We start from the raw sequence: 23,445 nt of genomic DNA, 5'->3' as shown, positions 1-23,445 counted from the left end.
CCCAGAGATAGATCCTTTTCAAATAAACTGGGCAGGTTTTGCATTTTATTTAGGTGGATTCTACTAAAAACTAGGAACGAAGGTATTATAAGGAAAAGAGTGGGAGGTTTAATAAAAGTTCTACTTGATTTTATGTCTATGAACTTTTCAGTTACATATCCCCTACTTACCTATTATGGTAATGTATAACGAGTACTTGCACTGGGGAGATGAAGTTACATTCAAACCCTGGCTCTTGTGCCTATTGGGTAGCCCTTGAACAAATTACTGATTGTTAGTATTACCTGTAAAATAGAGATACTTGTCTACCTCATAGAATTATTGAGAGGATTAAAGAATATTGAAGATGTAGAATTCTTGGCAGATACTTAGTGCTCAAAGTTAATTCTTTCTTTCTCTCTTAATTAATTTCCTCCTTTTATATGTATGGGCTTGCCTTGTGGCTCAGCTGGTAAAGAATCCGCCTGCAATGCGGGAGACCTGGGTTCGATCCCTGGGTTGGGAACATCCCTTGGAGAAGGGAAAGGCTACCACTCGAGTATTCTGGCCTGGAGAATTCCATGGACTGTATACTCAGTGCTCAATGTTAATTCTTTCTTCCTCTCTTAATTCATTTCCTCCTCATTTCATTATATAATATATATATATATATATATATATCAATCATATAAGTCCAGGAAATAGTCATATTAGGATGAACTGAAATTGTGACTAAACAGTGTTAATATGTACTTATTATTTTCTTCAGTTAAAACCGCTTCAGAAAATTATTAAGCCATCTATGTTTATGGATATTGCACCACCTCCAGAAAGAACAGACCCTGTGACGTAAGTATTAAAGTCTTATTAACAGACATTTAAAACATGTAATCCATTTGGTGGAACATCTTGATTGTCTTAAGACATGTCCAGAATGAGCTAGTCTCCAAGGTAAAGAAGGCAGTGAATTGTTTTGCCTCAGGTGGAAGATATTTTGAGTTTCTGGATGTAGCCCTGGAGAGAGTAGTTGAGGAGGTCTGGAGATAAGAAAAAGAAGAGAAGGGTTGCCAACTTTGTGACTAAAGGAGGGAAAGGAGTGGAAGCCTAATGAGGAAGTTGGCCAGAGCGATATTCCTTTTGCAGAAAGAGGTGAGGAACTTTTAAGATCAAGGTGCCTAATAGTTGCATTTTCTGTTCTGCAGTATGGTAGCATTACGCCCATTTCCACACACCCCGTTTGTTACTTCTAAATTTTCAGGAAAAAGCTTATGGTCGAAAAATGCCATTAGTAGGCCAAAAAGTAACTTAAAACATAGTATGTAAATTAGTCTTGAAATTTCAACAGTAAAGATAGATCAAAGAAAAATGAGCACCTGAGAGAGATATTTAATCTTTGGTGCTATGCAAGAATAAAGAATAGAAAATACTTGAAATGGGATTGAGGAAATTAGATATAGAATAGGAAATTATATTCTGAAGAGCTGATTGTCCTGTCAACACTGAGCATTATCATTAAAAATAAATTTTGTCCATTTGATATTGGTGATTTGCTGAAATGGTAAAGTTTAATGTTTTTCTTATGTTTATTGATTGTTATTTCATATCCATCCATTGATTCAATAGACACTGAATGTTTGCCCTACCCCAGGTTTAATGCAAAGGTAGCATGTAAAAAATATGGTAATATGAATGAGAAGGAGCCCTCCTAGAGATAAACATGAGGTCTGTGGGACACAGCCAGGGAGCCTCCTATACTTTTTAGGGGAGTTAGGAGGAAAGTATGAAGTAAGGATCCACAAAATAAAAAGCGCTGGATGTAAGACTTGAAAAATGAGTAGTGGTGCACCAGGCTGATTTTGTAAGGGTGAGGAGACACATTCCCTAAAGAGGGCACATGAACAAATGGCGGGAGCCATAAGAGGCTATGTTATGATGGGGAACAGTGAGTGGTTAGTTGTGGGTTGCAAAGTACACAGGAATAAGGAGGGGAGCAGTAGGAGATGAGCTGGAGCAGCAGTCAGGGCAAGACGTAGCAGTCAAGAGGTCAGGCTCTAGAACCGGACTATGTGGGCTCTCCCATGTACTAGCTGTGCAACCTTGAGCAAGTTACTTTGGCTCTTTGTGCTTCATCTATTGAATGGAATAAAAATAACAACTACTCAGCTGAGTTATTGTAATATTAAATAAGTTACGTATAAAGCACTTGGAACATGGTAGCAAATAACAAAATCCTCAGTTGTTAACTACTTACTGAAGTAATAAATGTTTTATCATCACCATCATCATCATTGTAAGTTTATACTTCTCAAATGTGAGTAAATTTTACTGTTTTGAGTCCTCCCACATGTGGCAGGGCAACACAAAGGCACTGGAAAATATGGTGCATCTTTCTGGAGTATTACTTTGCTCAAAGATTTTGAAAGGGAAAATGTTATCTTAAAATTAACATCTACATATTATATAGTAGAATTTAAAACTCACATGAATTTTCAAGATAGCAAAATGATTCCAGGAAATGATGTGGTTTGTGTCTGACTGCATTAAGCTACACTTCAAGATATCTTCACTGTCCTCTACCCACAGGAGTTCTTTATTGGGAAAATTTGGAAATACTTCAGGTGTAGAGCCGTTGAAGAATTTTAAGTGAGGGAGTCAATAGGATTGAGTATAGACAGAATTAGTTTAGTATTGGAGATGAAAGACTGGAGGAAGCTATTGCAGTAGTCTACGTGAGAGGTACTGACAGTCTGAATGAAGGCAATGGCTAGATGGGTATACAGTTAATTCTGTGTGTCAGCTTGACGGGGCCATGGGGTTCCCAGATATTTGGTCAAACATTATTCTGGATGTTTTTGTAAGAGTGTTTTGAATGAGATTGACATTTAAATCAGTAGACTGAGTAAAGCAGATTGCCCTCATTGGGTAGGCTTCATCCAGTCAGTTGAAAGCCCGAATAGAACAAAGAAATCTGACCTTTCCTTTCTTCGAGTAGGAGAGAATTCCTCCTTCCCAATAATAGCCTTTGACTGAAATGTTGGCTTTTTCCTGCCTTAGGACTTGAATGGAAACATCAGATCTTCCTGGATCTGGAGTCTGAACTTCTCCCTCTCTTTCTCCCCCAACCCCCCTCCCCCACCCCACTGCCTTCTCCCAGCTTACTTGTTTTGTTTCTCTGAATGCCTCTCACTAATATAGATTTTGATACTGAGAGTGGCTTGAGAGAAACAGAAGATTAAGGATGAGTTTTCTGAATTGGTTCTGAGTTTTCTGAAGTTAGCTCGCTAATCTGATTAGATTTAAAGACTCTAATGACTCCATTTCTAGTGGTAAAGAGACACTGATACTCCTCAGCATGACCTGGCAAGAGTGATGTGAAAAATATCACCACTTGATATCCTTAATCAACAATTTATAAGCAAAGATATGAGTGACTATATATTTGATACTTTCAAACATTTTTGTCAAACTAGTGAACATAATGAGTTTGCTCAAGGATTCAAATTCCCAGCTCAAGCCTTGTGTAAATGACCTGAAATCTTCCATGTGTGTTCTGAAGGAGACCCTGATCTCCTGTAGCCATTATACTAAGATTACTAAGAATCAAAGGCAGAATTTCATCTTGCAGCTGGCTAAATTACAAGGCAAATTGAGCTCCCAGCTTCACAAGGTGTCAACTTTTAAAGTGAGAATATCGATTGGGACTAATTTGGCCACCTCATGCGAAGAGTTGACTCATTAGAAAAGACTCTGATGCTGGGAGAGATTGGGGGCAGGAGGAGAAGGGGACGACAGGAGGAGATGGCTGGATGGCATCACTGACTCGATGGACATGAGTCTGAGTGAGCTCCGGGAGTTGGTGATGGACAAGGAGGCCTGGTGTGCTGCGATTCATGGGGTCGCAAAGAGTCGGACACGACTGACTGACTGAACTGAACTGAGGTGGAGCCTTCAAGTTAGAATGGGAAAATAGGAGAAAATCTTGATGAAACTGGGGACACTGAGCCCATAAATTCTGATATACCTCCTTTGCCAGTGACGTCTCTATCGGTAGCAAAGTGAAAGTGGGCTTTCTGCCTCCATCTCAGAAGATTAACTCTGTATTGCTTGAGGAAATAGTAATCTCTTCTGAGACAGTTGCCATGCAAGATGATGTTGATTCTCCTCAAGACTCACCGTCACAACCCCTCTTTGCTTTTAGGCTTATAACTAGATGCAAGTCCCAGCAAGCTCCTAAAGGTGAGGTTCAAAGTGTGACCCTCGAGGAAGTGCATTACACTCTAAAAAGAACTGCCTGAGTTTTCTCATTTATGTATACAAAAATCCAGGGGATGTGTAGGGGTAAGGATATTTAAGGTATTAGGTATAATGGTGACAGGACAATTAAGTTTGGTCATATAAAAAATTTACTGACATGAGCTAACTAAGCAGAGATTCTGTGTTTAGTTTGCAGCTTGAGGGGTTACATAGAACTCTTTACAGTGTGTTGGTTACTGAAACATGGACCAAAAGATAACCCACTGAGTGAATTGAAAAACCAGACCTAGTTTAGTTTAATGTAGAGGAAGTGATTCAGAGGTTTAGGGAGATTATAGTGTTAGAGAAAAGTGAAAAGTGTTCACTTTTCACTTTCATGCATTGGAGAAGGAAATGGCAACCCACTCCAGTGTTCTTGCCAGGAGAATCCCAGGGATTGGGGAGCCTGGTGGGCTGCCGTCTATGGGGTTGCACAGAGTCGGACACGACTGACATGAGTTAGCAGTGTTAGAGAGGATTTGTCATTTAAGACCTACTTATTCTGAGAGGCTGCATGCAGAAGGCACACTGATTTTTATGAAGCTGAGAAAAAAGTTTGTGAGGGAATCCCCACCCTTGAAGATCCCTGTGATTGTTCTTCTCTGAGTAGACCTTGCAGTGGGAACTGCAGTCACTGGAATGGAAAACCTAAATGAATTGGGAGGAATTGGATCCCAGAGTCACAAGGTAGGTGTGGGTACTGTGCTAGACAGCAGAGTCGAAGCAGCAAACAGAGTAGTCTGACTCATGCAGAGCCATGGCATTGGATCATGATATTGCTGGAAACCAGAATACAGGACGTCTACTGAATTCTTGCTTGATCTGTATTAGCATTGAAGTTCTAGATCACGTGAACAAAAGTAACCTAAATCATAAAAGATGATACCGTGAAAATGCCACACCCAATATGCCAGCAAATTTGGAAAACTCTGCAGTGGCTCCAGGATTGGAAAAAGTCAGTTTTCATTCCAATCCCAAAGAAAGGCAATGCCAAAGAATGCTCAAACTACCACACAATTGCCCTCATCTCACACACTAGCAAAGTAATGTTCAAAATTCTCTATGCTAGGCTTCAACAATACATGAACCAAGAACTTCCAGATGTTCAAGCTGGATTTAGAAAAGGCAGAAGAACCAGAGATCAAATTGCCAACATCCATTGGAAAATAGAAAAAGCAAGAGAATTCCAGAAAAACATCTGCTTCATTTAAAGCCTTTGACGGTGTGGATCACAACAAACTGTGGAAAATTATTCAAGAGATGGGAATACCAGACCACCTTACCTGCCTCCTGACAAACCTGTGTGCAGGCCAAGAAGCAACAGTTAAGAACCAGACATGGAACAACAGACTGGTTCCAAATTGGGAAAAGAGTATGTCAAGGCTGTATATTGTCACCCTGCTTATTTAACTTATGCAGAATACATCATGAGAAATGCCGGGCTAGATAAAGCACAAGCTGGAATCAAGATTGCCAGGAGAAATATCAGTAACCTCAGATATGCAGATGACACCACCCTTACAGCAGAAAGTGAAGAGGAACTAAAGAGCTTCTTGATGAAAGTGAAAGAGGAGAGTGAAAAAGCTGGCTTAAAACTCAACATTCAAAAAATGAAGATCATGGCATCTGGTCCCATCACTTCATAGCAAATAGATGGGGAAACAATGGAAACAGTGAGAGAATTTATTTTCTTGGGCTCCAAAATCTCTGCAGATGGTGACTGCAGTCATGAAATTAAAAGACCCTTGCTCCTTGGAAGAAAAGCTACAACCAACCTAGACAGCATATTAAAAAGCAGAGATATCACTTTGCCCACAAATGTCCATCTAGTCAAAGCTATGGTTTTTCAGTAGTCATGTATGAATGTGAGAGTTGGACCATAAAGAAAGCTGAGTGCCGAAGAATTTTTGCTTTTGAACTGTGGTGTTGGAGAAGACTCTTGAGAGTCCCTTGGACTGTAAGGAGATCCAACCAGTCCATTCTGAAGGAGATCAGCCCTGGGATTTCTTTGGAAGGAATGATGCTAAAGCTGAAACTCCAGTACTTTGACCACCTCATGCGAAGAGTTGACTCATTGGAAAAGACTCTGATGCTGGGGGGGATTGGGGGCAGGAGGAGAAGGGGATGACAGAGGATGAGATGGCTGGATGGCATCACTGACTCGATGGACGTGAGTCTGAGTGAACTCCGGGAGTTGGTGATGGACAGGGAGGCCTGGCGTGCTGCGATTCATGGGGTCGCAAAGAGTCAGACACGACTGAGCGACTGATCTGATCTGATCTGATCTGATTGGAGAAGACTCTTGAGAGTCTCTTGGACTGCAAGGAGATCAAACCAGTCAATCCTAGAGGAGATCAATCCTGAATGTTCATTAGAAGGACTGATGATGAAGCTGAAGCCCCAGTACTTTGGCTACCCGATGTGAAGAACTGACTCAGTGGAAAAGACTCTGATGCTGGGAAAGATTGAAGGCAGGAGGCGGGGACAACAGAGGACAAAGTTGTTGAATGGCATCACTGATTCAATGGACATGAATTTGAGCAAGCTCTCGGAGATGGTGAAGGACATGGAGGCTTGGCATGTTGCAATCACAGGGTCGCAAAGCCACACAACTGAGTGGCTGAACAACAACAAAATGTCACTGTTGTCTGCCACTTAGAATAGGGGCTTAGGGAGATCAGGTGGTCAAGGAAGTTTTAACTCTGATTCATCTCACAGGGGACCCAGTTGGTCCCCCAAATCCATCCTGTAGTTATTTCCTCAGTTCTAGAATGCGTAAATCAGAGAAGGCAATGGCATCCCACTCCAGTACTCTTGCCTGGAGAATCCCATGGACGGAGGAGCCTGGTAGGCTGCAGTCCTTGGGGTCGCTAAGAGTTGGACACGACTGAGCAATTTCACTTTCACTTTTCGCTTTCATGCATTGGAGAAGGAAATGGCAACCCACTCCAGTGTTCTTGCCTGGAGAATCCCAGGGACGGGGGAGCCTGGTGGGCTGCCGTCTATGGAGTTGCACAGAGTCGGACACGACTGAAGTGACTTAGCAGCAGCAGCAGCAGAATGCATAGATAGACATATTCAGCAGTTGGTGAATACCTCTCTTGACCTGTGGAATGAGGGATGTTATAGTGGGAAAGACCAAATGGTAGTCACTAGAGGTTCCAATGGTAAACCAATAGTAATACCATATTACTGGAGGGATGGCAGAGATTTGTGCGACCACAGGGATTTGAAAGATGCAGAGATGGTGGTTCCCATCACATCCCCATTCAACTCACTTATCTTGCCTGTGCTGAGACAGATGTATCTTGGAGAATGACAGTAGATGATTGTAAGCTTAACCAGGTGGTGACTCCAAATGCAACTGCTGTACCAGATGTGGTTTTATTGCTTGAGTAAATTAACATGTCTTCAGTACCTGGCCTGCAACTCTTGATTTAACAAATACTTTTTTCTCCATATTTGTTAATAAAGACCATCCATAACAGTATTCTTTCCACAGGCAAGATCAGTAGTACGCCTTCTCTGTCCTACCTCAGAGATATATCTCTTCCCAGCTCTATAATTTAGTAGACAGGACTCTTGATTACTTTCTCTAATATAAGGTATACACTGTCCCTTCCAGTGATGACATGCTGATTTGACCTAGTGAGCAGCACTACTGTAGACCTATTGGTAAGATATTTGCATGTTAGAAGATGGGAAATGTCTAATAAAATTCGAGGGCTTTCTACCTCAATGTAAGTCTGATAAAATTTGAGGACTTTCTACCTCCCTGGTGGCTCAGATGGTAAAAAAAAATCTGCCTGCAATGCAGGAGACCTGGGTTCAGTCTGTGGGTTGGAAAGATCCCCTGGAGAAGGGTGTGGCTACCCACTCCAGTATTCTTGCCTGGAGAATTCCATGGACAGAGGAGCCTGGTGGGCTACAAGTCCATGGGGTTGTAAACAGTTGAACATGACTGAGCGACTCTGACACTTTTTTACTACTTAAGCGAAATTTTAGGGATCCAGACATGTGGCTTGTTAAGATATTCCTGCTGAGGTGAAGGGTAAGTTATTGTGTCTGGGCTCTCCTACAACCAAAAAAGAGACATACCACCTGGTGGGATTCTTGAGTTTTGGAGACAACATATTCCTCTGGGTATGCTCCTCTGGCCAATTTACTCAGTAACCTGGGAAAAAAATTCTCCCATTTCCTTATCATGTAACATAACATATATTCACTTTATATCATAATATTTAAGTATTGTAACCTTATGTCATAGTTATTTAAGTTTCAGGATATTAAGCAGAGAGTAAACATCACCCAAGGACTTTACGTCCTCTTACAGGGAAGGAGCTAGTGAGTTTTTGGCTGTATGTATGAAGGAGAGTTGTATCATGTAAGGTGAATTATGACCTTTTTATTTTCTCATTTGTAAATAAAGCATGCTGTAAGGAGATGTTTATGGGTGCCAAGTTGACAAGCGGATGAACTTATGATGGTTAATTTTTTGTGTCCACTTGACTGGGCCATGACATAAAGATTTGAACCTAGAGATAAGAAGAGAAATCTGGGCTCACATGCTTTCTACATCTCCTTAGAACTTCAGATCCTTCTCTCCTTTCTCATCTTTGCTACCCATAATCTTATATAGTTGCTGCTGCTGCTGCTGCTGCTAAGTCACTTCAGTCGTGTCCGACTCTGTGTGACCCCATAGATGGTAGCCCACCAAGCTCCCCCGTCCCTGGGATTCTCCAGGCAAGAACACTGGAGTGGGTTGCCATTTTCTTCTCCAATGCATGAAAGTGAAAAGTGAAAGTGAAGTCGCTCAGTCATGTCCGACTCTTAGCGACCCCATGGACTGCAGCCTACCAGGCTCCTCCGTCCATGGGATTTTCCAGGCAACAGTACTGGAGTGGGGTGCCATTGCCTTCTCTGAAATCTTATTAGTAGGAGTACTCAAAAGGCCACTTTCTCAGTATTTCTGACTTCCTCTTTCCTAGCTCTGTTCTCTAGTGGTCCAATGTGGATATGTGAGCTTACAGTTTAAAACAGGGAGTGATTCAAAAGTAATAGCTAACATTGATTTTAGAAGTGTACTTTTGTATAATTTTAATATTTAACTTTATTACCATTTTCCAGAAATGTTATTATACCACAGCCAATAGCATATCCAGCATTCTTATCCCCAGACCTGAATGTTACTATTGGGGTGCCAGCTACAACATCCCAGTCCAACCAGCCATCTGTCGTGCAACTTGAAAAACTTAAGCAACAACCCCGGGAAAGGTAAAAAACAAAACCATAACAAAACAAAATTTTCATCATATTTATGTATTATGTATATATTAATTTTTTCCTTTGAGACATGGGCTTGCTATTGGTCTGGAAAACTTCATCATGGTGATATTTCATGTGCCCAGAGGTTATTCCAGAGTTTTGCTTTAGCATATTTAAGAGTTTGTTGTAAAAAGTCAATGACATGGGAAGAAAAGGGGTGAGAATTCATTGTAAGGGAGAAAGTACAATATTTGCTCTGCCTCTTCACTCAACAATATATTTTATAGGTCTCTTACAGTCTTTTCTATATTCCCCATCTTTTTTTCTCTGTGCTTTAGATATTTTCTTCTGACCTATCTTATAATCATTGAATCTTTGTTCTTTATCTGTTGTTAAGCCAACTGAATTCTTCATTTCAGTTATTTCCTTTTCAGTTATGGAATTTTCATAATTTATTTCATAGTGCCACTTTTCTGCCAAAATCCTCAATCTTATCTTTTAGTTCTTTAAACATAATAATTATTGTTATTTCGAAGTTCATCCCTGATAACTTGATTATTTGGATTTCCTAAAAGTCTATTTCTGTCGTTGGTTTATCTACTCATAGTTTTTAGTCATATTTTCTGTTCTCACATGTCTAGTTGTTTTTATCAAGTGCCAAACATTGTATTTGAAAATCTGTAGAACTTCTTTGAGGATCTTGGTTATACATTTTTTACAGATAATATATAAATACATTTGCATCTGGTTGCCAACTAGCCTAGGAACACTAAGCAATCCTAGATCATCTTAATTCAGTTGAGATTGAAGTGATTTGGGCTTTCATTCCTGTGAACATTAGTCTTTTTATGGTTTACTATAGATAGCTGGTGAGAAGTTGCTATAAAGCACAGAGAGCCCAGCCTGGCACTCTGTGATGACCTAGAGTGGTTGGATAGGGGGAGGGGAGGGAGGCTCAAGAGGGAGGAGATATATGTATAATTATGGCTGATTTGTGTTGTTGTATGGCAGAAATCAACACAGCATTTTAAAGCGATTTTCCTCTAATTAAAAAATAATAATAAAAAAGAATGACACTAATGTGAGGCAACCAGGGTACAATATTTAAGGAGGCATTTATTCTTGAGGAAGAACCCTTTAGGGTCCCAACTGAAAACCTGGGTGTTTACCATGGCTTCTCATCCTTAGCAGGGTCTGAACTCTGGTTTTCTCTCGTTCTTACATATTTATCTCAGAGCTCTTAACTCTTCATCACCACAGATACCTTGAAGGAAAATGGCTCCAAATTATGGGCTCAAAGTCTCCAGACTTCTTTTCTGTCTGGAATCGTGGATCTGAAAATCCTTGCTGCCTTTATAACTGACGGATCCTTCCAAACAAAAAATTTTTTAATATTTTGTCCAGTTTTTTCCAGTTGTCCAGTGAGATGGTTTGTCTGAAATAACCTATTCCATCATTGCCAGAAATAGAACTCTTGAATATTTTAAAAATAATGTTTATGTGTATGCATAGTTTACTAGACTTATAAATTAATTCATAAACATTGAGTCGAGTCATCAAGAAACCCCTTTTTCCCCTAGTCATATGTTTTATTCATTTAGTAACATTTGTGCATGCATGCTCGATTGCTTCAGTTGTGTCTGACTCTCCAAACCTATGGACTGCAGCCTTCCAAGCTCCTCTGTCCATGGGATTCTGAAAGCAGAAGTACTGGAGTGAGTTGCCAGGGGTTCTTCCCCACTCAGGGATCAAACCTGCATCTCTTACGTCTCCTGCATGTAGGTGGATTCTTTACCACTTGTACCATCTGGGAAGCCCTCAATAAAGTTTATTTATTTATAATTTTTATTGGAATATGGTTGATTTACAATTCTAAATTATAAACTGATTGTCAACAAAAGTCCATCTAGTCAAGGCTATGGTTTTTCCAGTAGACATGTATGGATGTGAGAGTTGGACTATAAAGAAAGCTGAGTGCCAAAGAATTGATGCTTTTGAACTGTGGTGTTGGAGAAGACTCTTGAGAGTCCCTTGGAATGCAAGGAGATCCAACCAGTCCCTCCTAAAGGAGATCAGTCCTAGGTGTTCATTGGAAGGGCTGATGTTGAAGCTGAAACTCCAGTACTTTGGCCACCTGATGCGAAGAGCTGACTCATTGGAAAAGACCTTGATGCTGGGAAAGATTGAGGACAGGAGGAGAGAGTGACGACGGAGGATGAGATGGTTGGATGGCATCACCAACTCAATGGACGTGGGTTTGGGTAGACTCCAGCAGTTGGTGATGGACAGGGAGGCCTGGCATGCTGCTGTTCATGGGGTTGCAAAGAGTCAGAACAACTGAGTGACTGAACTAAACTGAACTAATTTACAATGTCTTGTTAGTAAACAAGGCATTTTTGTCTCTTGTTATGGTCTTTGGCTGATTTATTTGGTTGTCCATTTTATTCTTTTAGCACTTTGAGTGTATGATTATCACTTTCTTCTGGCCTACAAAGTTTCTGCTAAAAGATTTGTTCATAGTCTTATGGTGGCTTCTTTGTACATAGCAAATTGTTTTTCTCTTGCTGCTTTTAAGATTCTCTCCTTGTCTTTCATTTTTAGCAACTTAATTTTAATGTGTCTCAGTGTGAGTCTTTTGGATTACTTTTACTTGGAACCGTCTGGACTTCCTTGATCTGGTGTCTGTTTCTTTCCTCTGGTTAGGGAAGTTTTCAGTTATTATTTCTTTGAGTAAGCATCTGTCCCTTTCTTTCTCTCTCCTTCTAGTTCCCCTGTAATAAATATATTGGTCTACTTGATGGTGTATCATAAGTTCCTTAAGCTATCTTCTCTCTTTTTCATTCTTTTCTGCTTCTCTGATTGGATGAATTTCATTGCTTTGTCTTCACATTCACTGATCCTTTCTTCTGAATCATCTGGTTTGCTCTTAATCTCTCTGTTGAATTTTTGTTCAGTTATTGTATTCTTCAGCTCTGTGATTTCTGTTTGATACTTTCTAGTATTTTCTGCCTCTATGTGAAATTCTCACTTTGTTCATGAATTTTTCTTCTGACCTTGATGAACATCTTTATGAGCGTTATTTTGATTTCTTTATCAGGCAAGTCACTTATCTCTGTTTCATTTATGTCTGTTTCTAGAGTTTTATCTTGTTCTTTTGTTTGGAACTTATGTTTCTGGAGTTTTATTCTTTTGTTTAGGACTTACTCCTCTTTACTTCATTTTCCTAACTCTCCATGTTGGTTCCTGAACATTGGATAAAACAACCACCTCTGTTAGTTTTGGTATTGTGGTCTCATGTAGGAAATGAACCTCATCAGCCTAGTCCAAGTTCTCGGTTGTCCCTTACACCTTTGTGACTGTCCCAGTCACCTTCTTTGTTTTTAGTGACTCTCCCAAGACTTGAGGGTGTGTCAAGACTTGTCAGTGTCCCAAACGGGAGGACTTCAGTCAGCACCTACATTCAGGCTGATTGGAAGGCTGAACCCCCAGGTAGATGCTGGAAAAGTATGTAGTTAGAACCCTTCTAAGGAGAAACTGGTAAGACTTTTTTTTCCTGTTCTCTCTGTGCTGGGTCTGTGTGTATATGCACAGGGTTGGTAGCACCGGAAAATGCAAACCCTGTTAACTATGACATCAGGCAATCTGGGGACCTGTACCTCCGATGGCAGCCACAAAATCTGGGGTGCCAATTGTGTGTACAAGCTCTTTCCTTGGAGATACTGGTGATCTGGATCAGGCTAGGAGAGAAGGGAGATATGGAGTCTGCTGGCTTCCCTGTTTCCTGCTGCTGCTGCTGCTAAGTCACTTCAGTCATGTCTGACTCTGTGCGATCCCATAGATGGAACCCAACCAGGCTCTCCCATCCCTGGGATTCTCCAAGCAAGAACACTGGAGTGGGTTGCCATTTCTTTCTCCAATGCATGAAAGTGAAAAGTGAAAGTCAAGTCGCTCAGCTGTATCTGACTCTTAGTGACCCCATGGACTGCAGCCTACCAGGCTCCACCGCCCATGGGATTTTCCAGGCAAGAGGACTGGAGTGGGGTACCATTGCCTTCTCCTAGAAGCATGCTAAATTAGAGGCCTGACCCTCAAGCAGCAGCTTTTACAGAATTCAAGTAGGCTTTTCTTGGGGAAGGACTGGGATATGTACAAATTTGCCTGAACTGTGCTGAGCCTTGGGCAAACAGGTATGGCAAGCCCTTAGCGAACCCATTAAGGACTATTTATTTATTTTTTAACCTTGTGTGTCTCCTGGTCACAAGGTAGGTGTGACCTAGCAAGGTGTTTTCAGGGCCTGTCTTTCAAGTGGCAGTCTTGAAGTTGGAGCACTAGATGTAGAGTCCAAACTTTTCTGTCCTCAAGTAGATTCCTTCCCAATTGTATGGCATTATGCCAGGGTTAGGTTTATGGTGAAAGTGTGTCTCAGCCTCTCTTACCCATTTTGTTGTGAATTTTCTTTCATTTGTCCAGTGTTTCAGAGTTGCTCAGCTATTTCTAGATTTCTTTCAGCAGGATTTCTATTTCTGGATTTCTTTCTTGTATAGCTGTAGATTAGGTGTATCTTTGGGAGGAGATGAATAAGTTCAGAGGCTTTTTCACCATCTTGGACAGAAATGCACAAATTTCTTCAATTCTTGGCTTAGTAAAACACAACTGGATCATCATAACAGCTTCTCCACTCAGAGTGGCTCCCTGAGGTCCATCTGCTGAACCTCAACTTTTTGGATTCCAGTGACATGGATGGCTGTTGCTCTGTCTTCTCTTGAATGGTAGTACCACCCAACCCCCTTCTTTCTAGAAGAATGGGTCCCCCTCTGCTCACTGACTCCCAAATATCTTTATTGTGTATTTCAGCAATCTAAGAATGTTATTTTGCTCTGTATTATCTTCTTCTTATAACTATTGGATTGGCCAAAAAGTTCCTCTGTTTTCTTTTTATGTAAAAATAAGAGACATATTTTTCATTTTTACGAAGAAGTTTATTGAACAATGTATTCACCATTTTGTTCTACCACCTTCTTCTATTTTTTACACAACTTCATAATTCCATCTTCCTGCCGGGAGCCGGCGAGAGACATTCCACTCGTGACAAAGGTCATGAGGAAGGAGGCTCAGCATACGCAAAGGCGGGATCGAGCCTTGGGAGTGCCCCCGGATATTCTCGAGCATCTACCCCCAAAAAACCAGAGTCTGCCTACTTTATTGCTTTGTGCTCTCACCTCTGACTTTACTGGGGGCTGTCCCCCACCACCATCTCACTCTCTCTGTCAAAGAGTTAACTTACAGCTCCAATTAATAAAGTTCCTGGGCAATTAGGAGTGTTTAAATCCAAACCCCTCAGATGGCTCTCTAACTCGCCTGACAAGTTTACCCGGACACCTACAGCTATGCATACGATTGTTTACAGTCTCCCAGCCTCGAGAGGCACGGGAAGCTTAAGATATTCAAATAGCTTAGAGCCTCTCAGAGAGTTAGAAACTGTCAAAATAAAACTAGTAAAAGATTTCATTGATGCGCCAATGTTTGTTGCCAAGTTCCCACATCCCCTGAATTGTATCCTTGAATGTGCATTAATTAATATAGTTGGTATATAGAAAAAATAAGTAGTGGCCTTGGTGTTAGTAACTTTAGACCCTTAAGGTAGTAAATATTTTCCTTTGTAAACCCATTACACATCCACCCTATAGGAACGTAATCTTATCTTCGGAAGATGGCGCCAAACCTTAAAATAATTACTCTTAGAGAAAATAAGTCTTACGGTTGACAAACCTTTGTCAAGAGTCATAAAATGTTAATAGGCCTTCTGGCCAGAAGATGATGTAAATCACCTAAACCACTTGTATATGATAAATCTGCAGGAAAGAAACTCTGGTTTTTGATAAGGATCAAAGACTGTTGACTTTGCATGATTTCACATCCCCTATTATCCTCTATGTGTAACTTAGGGTATAAAAGCCCCTGTTGAAAATAAAGCTACGGCCTTGCTCACCAAAGCTTGGTCTCCCCATGTCATTCTTTTCCTCAATTTCCAGCTGAGTCTCCATCTGGAGTGCGGAGGTCCTCTGCAACCATTTATTTGCCTGGGCTTCTAAGACCCACTCAAGAAGGTGTCTAAGGTGGGGCACCTTCCACTATTCGAGAGGGTGCCTGTGGCCTCCGTGGTCAGAGCTAACCTGGTGTCACGGGTTATATTGATTTTCCGCGTAAACCAAGCTACTCAGCCTCTTTTCTCCACTGAATTTTCCTACTGAGCTATCCTCATTCTATTACTCTTTATTATCTCTAATTAACATTTGAATAGGTCGCCTAGCCGTCTCTCCTTCGAATACCCTGGATCAGCCGGGGCTGGACCTCGGCATTCCCAACTCTTTTATCTTTTTGAGCAAAGAACTGTTCCAGGTGCCTTTTACAGTCTTCTAGGGAATTGAAATTTTTTCCATTAAGAGAATTTTGTAAACTGAAATAAATGGACATTCAAAGGTGCGATGTTTGGTGAATACAGAGGATAAACCAGAACTTCTTAGCCAAGCCGTGACAGTTTTTTCCTTGTCATCAAAGAAACATGTGGTCTTGCATTATCCTGATGGAAGATTATGTGATTCTGTTGACTAATTCTAAATACTTTCTGTTGAGTGCTGCCATCAGTTGATCTAATTGGAGAGGTACTTATTGAAATTCATCATTTGGTTTTCCAAAAGGAGCTCATAATAGGGGACATCCTTCCAAACCCACCATATACAAAACATCACCTTCTTTGAATGAAGACTGGCCTTTGGTGGTTGGTGATGGTTCCTTTTGCTTGCCCCATGATCTTTTTTCTATTCCTTATTATTATGCAGTATTGACTTTTCATTGCCCATCACAGTTTGTTTTAAAAATAGAATGTTTTTGATGTGTTTTAAGTAGGGAATTGTGTGTGGAAATACAGTCTAGGATTTTTTCACTTATGTGGAATCCAAACATCAAAATGATGAACATAACCAAACGTATGGATTTTCAGTGCTTGATTTGGATGTTTTGAGTATGTCAGCTACCTCCCACATGATATAATGTTGATTAATTTATGTCTTGATTTGATTACTGTCAACTCCAACTGGTCTACCCAACTATGGAGCATCATCGGCAAGAAATCTCTAACACGAAATTTCTCTAACCGCTGTTGACATGTTCAATCAGTCACAGCACCTTCTCCATACACTGCACAAATCTTTGTGTTTCCATTGTGTTCTTACCTTTCTTGAAATAATGAAGCAGAATATGCTGAAAATGTTGCTTCTTTTTTTCTGTCCTCAATAACACAAAAGTTCACCAATTTTGATAATTGTTTAAATGCATACTTATATGGCAACTGTCACAATACAGTCTAACAAAATTGTTTTGAGTGAAGGTAACCACTAAGTTAGAGATACCAAGGGAACATTTCATGCAAAGATGGGCTTGATAAAGGACAGAAATGGTATGGACCTAACAGAAGCAGAAGATATTAAGAAGAGGTGGCAAGAATACACAGAAGAACTGTACAAAAAAGATCTTCATGACCCAGATAATCATGATGGTATGATCATTGACCTAGAGCCAGATATCCTGGAATGTGAAGTCAAGTGGGCCTTAGAAAGCATCACTATGAACAAAGCTAGTGGAGGTGATGGAATTCCAGTTGAGCTACTTCAAATCCTGAAAGATGATGCTGTGAAAGTGCTGCACTCAATATGCCAGCAAATTTGGAAAACTCAGCAGTGGCCACAGGACTGGAAAAGGTCCGTTTTCATTCCAATCCCAAAGAAAGGCAATGCCAAAGAATGCTCAAACTACTGCACAATTGCACTGATCTCACATGCTAGTAAAGTAATGCTCAAAATTCTCCAAGAAAGGCTTCAGGAATACGTGAACCGTGAACTTCCAGATGTTCAAGCTGGTTTTAGAAAGGCAGAGGAACCAGAGACCAAATTGCCAACATCCACTGGATCATCGAAAAAGCAAGAGAGTTCCAGAAAAACATCTATTTCTGCTTTATTGACTATGCCAAAGCCTTTGACTGTGTGGATCATGATAAACTGTGGAAAATTCTGAAAGAGATGGGAATACCAGACAACCTGACCTGCCTCTTGAGAAATTTGTATGCAGGTGAAGAAGCAACAGTTAGAACTGGACATGGAACAACAGACTGGTTCCAAATAGGAAAAGGAGTACATCAAGCCTATATATTGTCACCTTGCTTATTTAACTTATATGCAGAGCACATCATGAGAAACGCTGGACTGGAAGAAGCACAAGCTGGAATCAAGATTGCGGGGAGAAATATCAATAATCTCAGTATGCAGATGACACCACCCTTATGGCAGAAAGTGAAGAGGAACTAAAAAGCCTCTTGATGAAGGTGAAAGAGGAGAGTGAAAAAGTTGGCTTAAAACTCAACATTCAGAAAACGAAGATCATGGCATCTGGTCCCATCACTTCATGGCAAATAGATGGGGAAACAGTGGAAATAGTGTCAGACTTTATTTTTCTGGGCTCCAAAATCACTGCAGATGGTGACTGCAGCCATGAAATTAAAAGACGCTTACTCCTTGGAAGGAAAGTTATGACCAACCTAGATAGCATATTCAAAAGCAGAGGCATTACTTTGACAACAAAGGTCCATCTAGTCAAGGCTATGGTTTTTCCAGTGGTCATGTATGGATGTGAGAGTTGGACTTTGAAGAAAGCTGAGCACCAAAGAATTGATGCTTTTGAAGTGTGGTGTTGGAGAAGACTCTTGAGAGTCCCTTGGACTGCAAGGAGATCCAACCAGTCCATTCTGAAGGAGATCAGCCCTGGGATTTCTTTGGAAGGAATGATGCTAAAGCTGAAACTCTAGTACTTTGGCCACCTCATGTGAAGAGTTGACTCATTGGAAAAGACTCTGATGCTGGGAAGGATTGGGGGCAGGAGGAGAAGGGGATGACAGAGGATGAGATGGCTGGATGGCATCACTGACTCGATGGATGTGAGTCTGAGTGAACTCCGGGAGTTGGTGATGGACAGGGAGGCCTGGCGTGCTGCGATTCATGGGGTCGCAAAGAGTCGGACACGACTGAGCAACTGAACTGAACCATTAAGTGCTGCTTGAGCCATCTTATGGAGAAAAATGAACAAACCTTTTGGTCAACCCAATACCTCGGCCCTGATAATTCTCTATTGCTTATCTTATATGAAATTAATTTTCCTGAATTTTTTGTAGAAGACTTGGTTTAGAAAATTCTTCTAGTTTCACAGAGCTCTCACTTCTGAAGTTTTTATTTGGTGTTTAAAAATACAGTGGGGCTTCCCTGGTAGTTAGGATGGTAAAGAATCTGCCTACATTGCAGGAAACCCAGGTTTCTGCAGGCCCTGTCTCAAAGCAGAGAACAAGCTGGTCAGTTTTGATTATTCTCAGTGGTTAGACTACTCCAGTCCTCTTGGTTCTTATCGTAAATCCTTGGCACTCAACTATGTACTCACTAATGGAAATGAACAAAACCCTCCCAGTTTCAACTGGCTGTGCTTTCTTGTGACTTAATTCTCAGACTGGCTGGCTGTGCTTTCTTGTGACTGCCTGTTGGTTGTTTGGGGATGACTTATTCTCACATTCATCAGATGCCCCTGTTACACCTGTTGCTTTCCCCCATATATTTCACTGATACCATGAAGGTCTTATGTGTATGGGGTTAATAGGAAAACCTTGTCACATGATTTTGTTGTAAATGTTGCCTGTAAGTTTTGGGGTATGCTAGTCAGATACTGTGAGTTTTTATGTAGATATTTGGGAAGATTCAAAAACTATACTGTCACTGCTTCTATCATCATCTTGGAATTTTCCTTGTTTTACAAAACTTTTATATTCATAATACTTTATTGTGGTATCATTTGGGGGGGTTATTTAAACAATCATCTATAGGTAATAACAGCTGTTTCTTTGTTCCCAGTCCTTAATCCATAACTTTGTCTTCTTGTCATTCTGTGCTGGCTAGAAGCTCCAGTTAACGTCTGTTATAAATAGTGGATATCTTTATTTTGTTTAGGATCTTTCATGGCAAAGCTCATAGCATTAGAAAGCCAAACACATTATTTATGTAGGTTTTTTTGCTGATGTCTTATACCAAATAAATTATTTCCTTCTCTTCCTGGTTTTCTGTGAGTTTCTTTTTATTTTAATCATAAATGGCCATAGGATTTTGCCAAATTATTTTTCTCTTTCAATCAGCTAAATTGTATGTAAATTATATGTTTTATTGCTAATGTCAAAATAGCCCTATATTCCTGGAATAAAGCCAACTTGTTCATAGTATATTATCTTTTCCTTATACCACTAGATTTTTTTGTACTAAAATTGTATTTTATTTGTAAGATTTGCATCTATATTTGTGAGTGAGATTAAACTAATTTTCTTTTTTTGTAATATCCTTATTATGCTTTATTATCAAGATCAGTGTCCTCATGAAATAAATTGAGAAACATTTCCTCTTTTCTATTTAATTCTTGTCAATTATATATTTAGATTATGAAAGTCTTTTGAAATTTCTTGGATTAGAAACAAAATTCTTCTCTTTTATTTATTTTATTACTGAAGATATATATATGCTGAATAATTAAAACATATGTGTATATTGTTTACATAATGAAACCAATATATATATAGAATAATTTCTAAAATATATGTGTATAACTTAAAAATAATAAGACCATTGGCTAGATATTTACAATATAGGGTTAAGAAATACAACATTACCAATATTATAATGTGTTTTATGTGCTCTTATAAGATTACATCCCTCTCCAGGAAACTACTACTCTGAATTTTATTGTAATCATTCTTTTTCCTTTGTATCCTTAAACAATATATTGTTGATTTTTTCTTTAAGAACTTTATATAAATGTATCATACTGTATATGTTGTTCTTTGATTCATACCATATATATTCTTCTGTCACTTTTTATGTCTGTGACTTATTTCTTTCTTTAGGCTGGAGAAAATGAAAAAAGAATATAGACATCTAAGTACATGGGCAGAAAAAGCTAGCTATTTAGAAGGACTTCTTACCCCAGGATTAGAACATAAAGAACCTAAGGTAATTAACATAATACATTGTTTCCTATATAGATTTTTATTTTAAAATTATGATAGTTAAAAATAATGGTCAAAAGCCTGTTCTTTATGTCTGTGTCTCCTTTGCTGCCTTGTACTCACAGATGGAAAGAACAGACTTTGGAATCAGTGGGAGGAGGAGAGGGTGAGATGACTTGATGGAAGAACATTGAGACACATGCATTACTATATGTAAAGCAGATAACTAGTGCATGAAGCAGGGCACCCAAAGCCAATGCTCTGTGACAACGTCGAGGGATGGTGTAGGGAGGGAGGGAGGAAGTGAGTTCAGGATGGCGGGGACACAAGTATACCAAGGAGGATTCATATTGATGTTTGGCAAAACCATCACAATATTGTAAAGTAATTCTCCTCCAATTAAATAAATAATGATCAGACACTGCTTATTTTTCCCTCTCGTTGTTGTTCAGTTGCTAAATCATGTCTGGCTCTTTACAACTCCATGAACTGCAGCACACCAGGCTTCCCTGTCCTTCACCATCTCAGAGTTTGCTCAAACTCATGTTCACTAAATCAGTGATGCCATCCAACCATCTCATCCTCTGTCATCCCCTTCTCCTCCTGCCCTCAATCTTTCCCAGCATCAAGATCTTTTCCAATGAGTGGGCTCTTTGCATGAGGTGGCCAAAGTGGTGTAGCTTCAGCTTCAGCATCAATCCTTCCAATGAATATTCAGGGTTGATTTCTTTTAGGATTGACTGATTTGATCTCCTTGCTGAGAGTCTCCAAGGGACTCTCAGGAGTCTTCTCCAACACCACAGTTCAAAAGCATCACTTCTTTGGTACTCAGCTTTCTTTGTGGTCCAGCTCTCACACCCATACATGACTACTGGGAAAAACCATAGCTTTGACTATACAGACCTTGGTTGGCAAAGTAATGTCTCTGCTTTTTTAATATGCTTTTTAATATGCTGTCTAGATGTAGATATAGCTTTTCTTCCAAGGAACAAATGTCTTTTAATGTCATGGCTGCAGTCACCATCTGCAGTGATTTTGGAGCCCAAGAAAATAAAGTCCCTCACTGTTTCCATTGTATCTCCATCCATTTGCCATGAAGTGATGGGACTGGATGCCATGATCTTTGTTTTTTGAATGTTGAGTTTTAAGCCAGCTTTTTCACTCTCCTCTCTCACTTTCATCAACAGGCTCTTTAGTTCCTTGTCACTTTCTGCCATAAGACTGGTGTCATCTGCATATCTGAGATTATTGATATTTTTCCTGGCAATCTTGATTCTAGCTTGTGCTTCATCCAGCCTAGCATTTCACATGATGTACTCTGCATAGAAGTTAAACAGGCAGGGTGACAATATACAGCCTTGACGTACTTCTTTTCCAATTTGGACCCAGTCCATTGTTCCATGTCCAGTACTAACTGTTGCTTCTTGACCTGCATACAGGTTTCTCAGGAGGCAGGTAATGTGGTCTGGTATTCCCATCTCTTTAAGAATATTCCACAGTTTGTTGTAATCCACACAGTCAAAGGCTTTAGCACAGTCAATGGAGCAGATGTTTTTCTTTAGAATTCTCTTATTTTTTCTATGATCCAGTGTATGTTGGCAATTTGATCTCTGGATCCAGCTTTTACATCTGGAAGTTCTCAGTTCACACACTGCTGCAGCCTAGCTTGAAGGATTTTGAGCATAGTTTCTGTACTTTCATATTCTGATAATGTGACATTCAGTAAATATTGATTACTTATAAAGTTTAGTTTTTAACAGCTTTGTTGAGATATAATTCAGATACTATACCATTCACCCATTTAAGAGTACAATTCAGTGACATATTCATACAGTTGTGCATCCATTGTTGTAATAAATTTGAGAATATTACCATTACCCATAAAAGAAGCCCCAAACCTCTTGGCCTATAACCTCCAAACCCTCCATGCCCCACAAGCCCTAAACAATAACTAATCTACTTTATGTCTCTATAGATTTGCTTGTTGTAGATATTTCATACAAATGGAATCATACAATATATGGTCCTTTGTGACTTACTTCTTTCACTTAGTATAGTGTTTTCAAGGTTTATCCCTATTGTAGCATGTATCAGTACTTCATTTCATTGCCAAACATCTCATTGTATGGATATACCTCATTTTTTATCCACTCATTAGTTAGTGGACATTTGGTTGTTTTCACTTTTTAGCTATTATGTATAATGCTGCTATGAACAGTCACTTGCAGCTTTTTGTGTAAATGTATGTTTTTAATTCTTTTGTGTATATACTTAGGAGTGCAGTTGCTAAATTGTATCATAATTCTGTTTAACTTTTTCAGAAACTGACAAACTTTTCCACAGCAGCTGCATAATTTTACATTTAACCAGCAATGTATGAGGGGTCCATGTCTTCTACAAAACTTGTTATTTTGTTTTTTTTTTTTAAATTAATTATAGCCATCCTGGTGGGTTTGAAGTAGTATCTCATTGTAGTTTTCATTTGCATTGCTTTAATGACCCATGATGAGGACAACTTTTCATGTGAATACTGGCCATTTGTATATCTTCTCTGAATAAATTTTTATTTATATCTTTGGTTATTTTTTTAATTTAGCTATTTGTATTTTTATTGTTGAGTTGTAGGAGTTATTTATATATTTTGGATACTAGACCCTTATCAGATAGATAAGTAAGGCTTAATATTTAGAAGTACAATCTAATATATACATTTTGATCTGGCTGTAAAGGATTCATGGGGATTTCAGTGAATAAATAAAATGTTAACTAAAATCACAGCCTTAAAATGGTAATAAAACATATTAAAAAAAACATACTCATGTTTT

General features: G+C 39.6%; 1 protein-coding gene across 1 annotated transcript in view; it reads left to right on the top strand.

Moving 5' to 3' along the window:
* Positions 1-23,445, top strand: part of C2CD6 (C2 calcium dependent domain containing 6) — a 136,609-nt gene that overhangs the window by 31,153 nt on the left and 82,011 nt on the right. Inside the window, exons 8-10 of the mRNA XM_055573105.1 lie at positions 749-828; positions 9,400-9,546; positions 20,519-20,624. Of these exons, the coding sequence (XP_055429080.1) occupies positions 749-828; positions 9,400-9,546; positions 20,519-20,624 (333 nt within the window). The remainder of the gene's footprint in view (positions 1-748; positions 829-9,399; positions 9,547-20,518; positions 20,625-23,445) is intronic.

This window comes from Bubalus kerabau, chromosome 3 (assembly GCF_029407905.1).
Source record: "Bubalus kerabau isolate K-KA32 ecotype Philippines breed swamp buffalo chromosome 3, PCC_UOA_SB_1v2, whole genome shotgun sequence".
Classification (NCBI taxonomy): domain Eukaryota; kingdom Metazoa; phylum Chordata; class Mammalia; order Artiodactyla; family Bovidae; genus Bubalus; species Bubalus kerabau.
The sequence above is the reverse complement of the archived record's forward strand: the minus strand, read 5'-3'. Positions and strand labels throughout refer to the sequence as shown.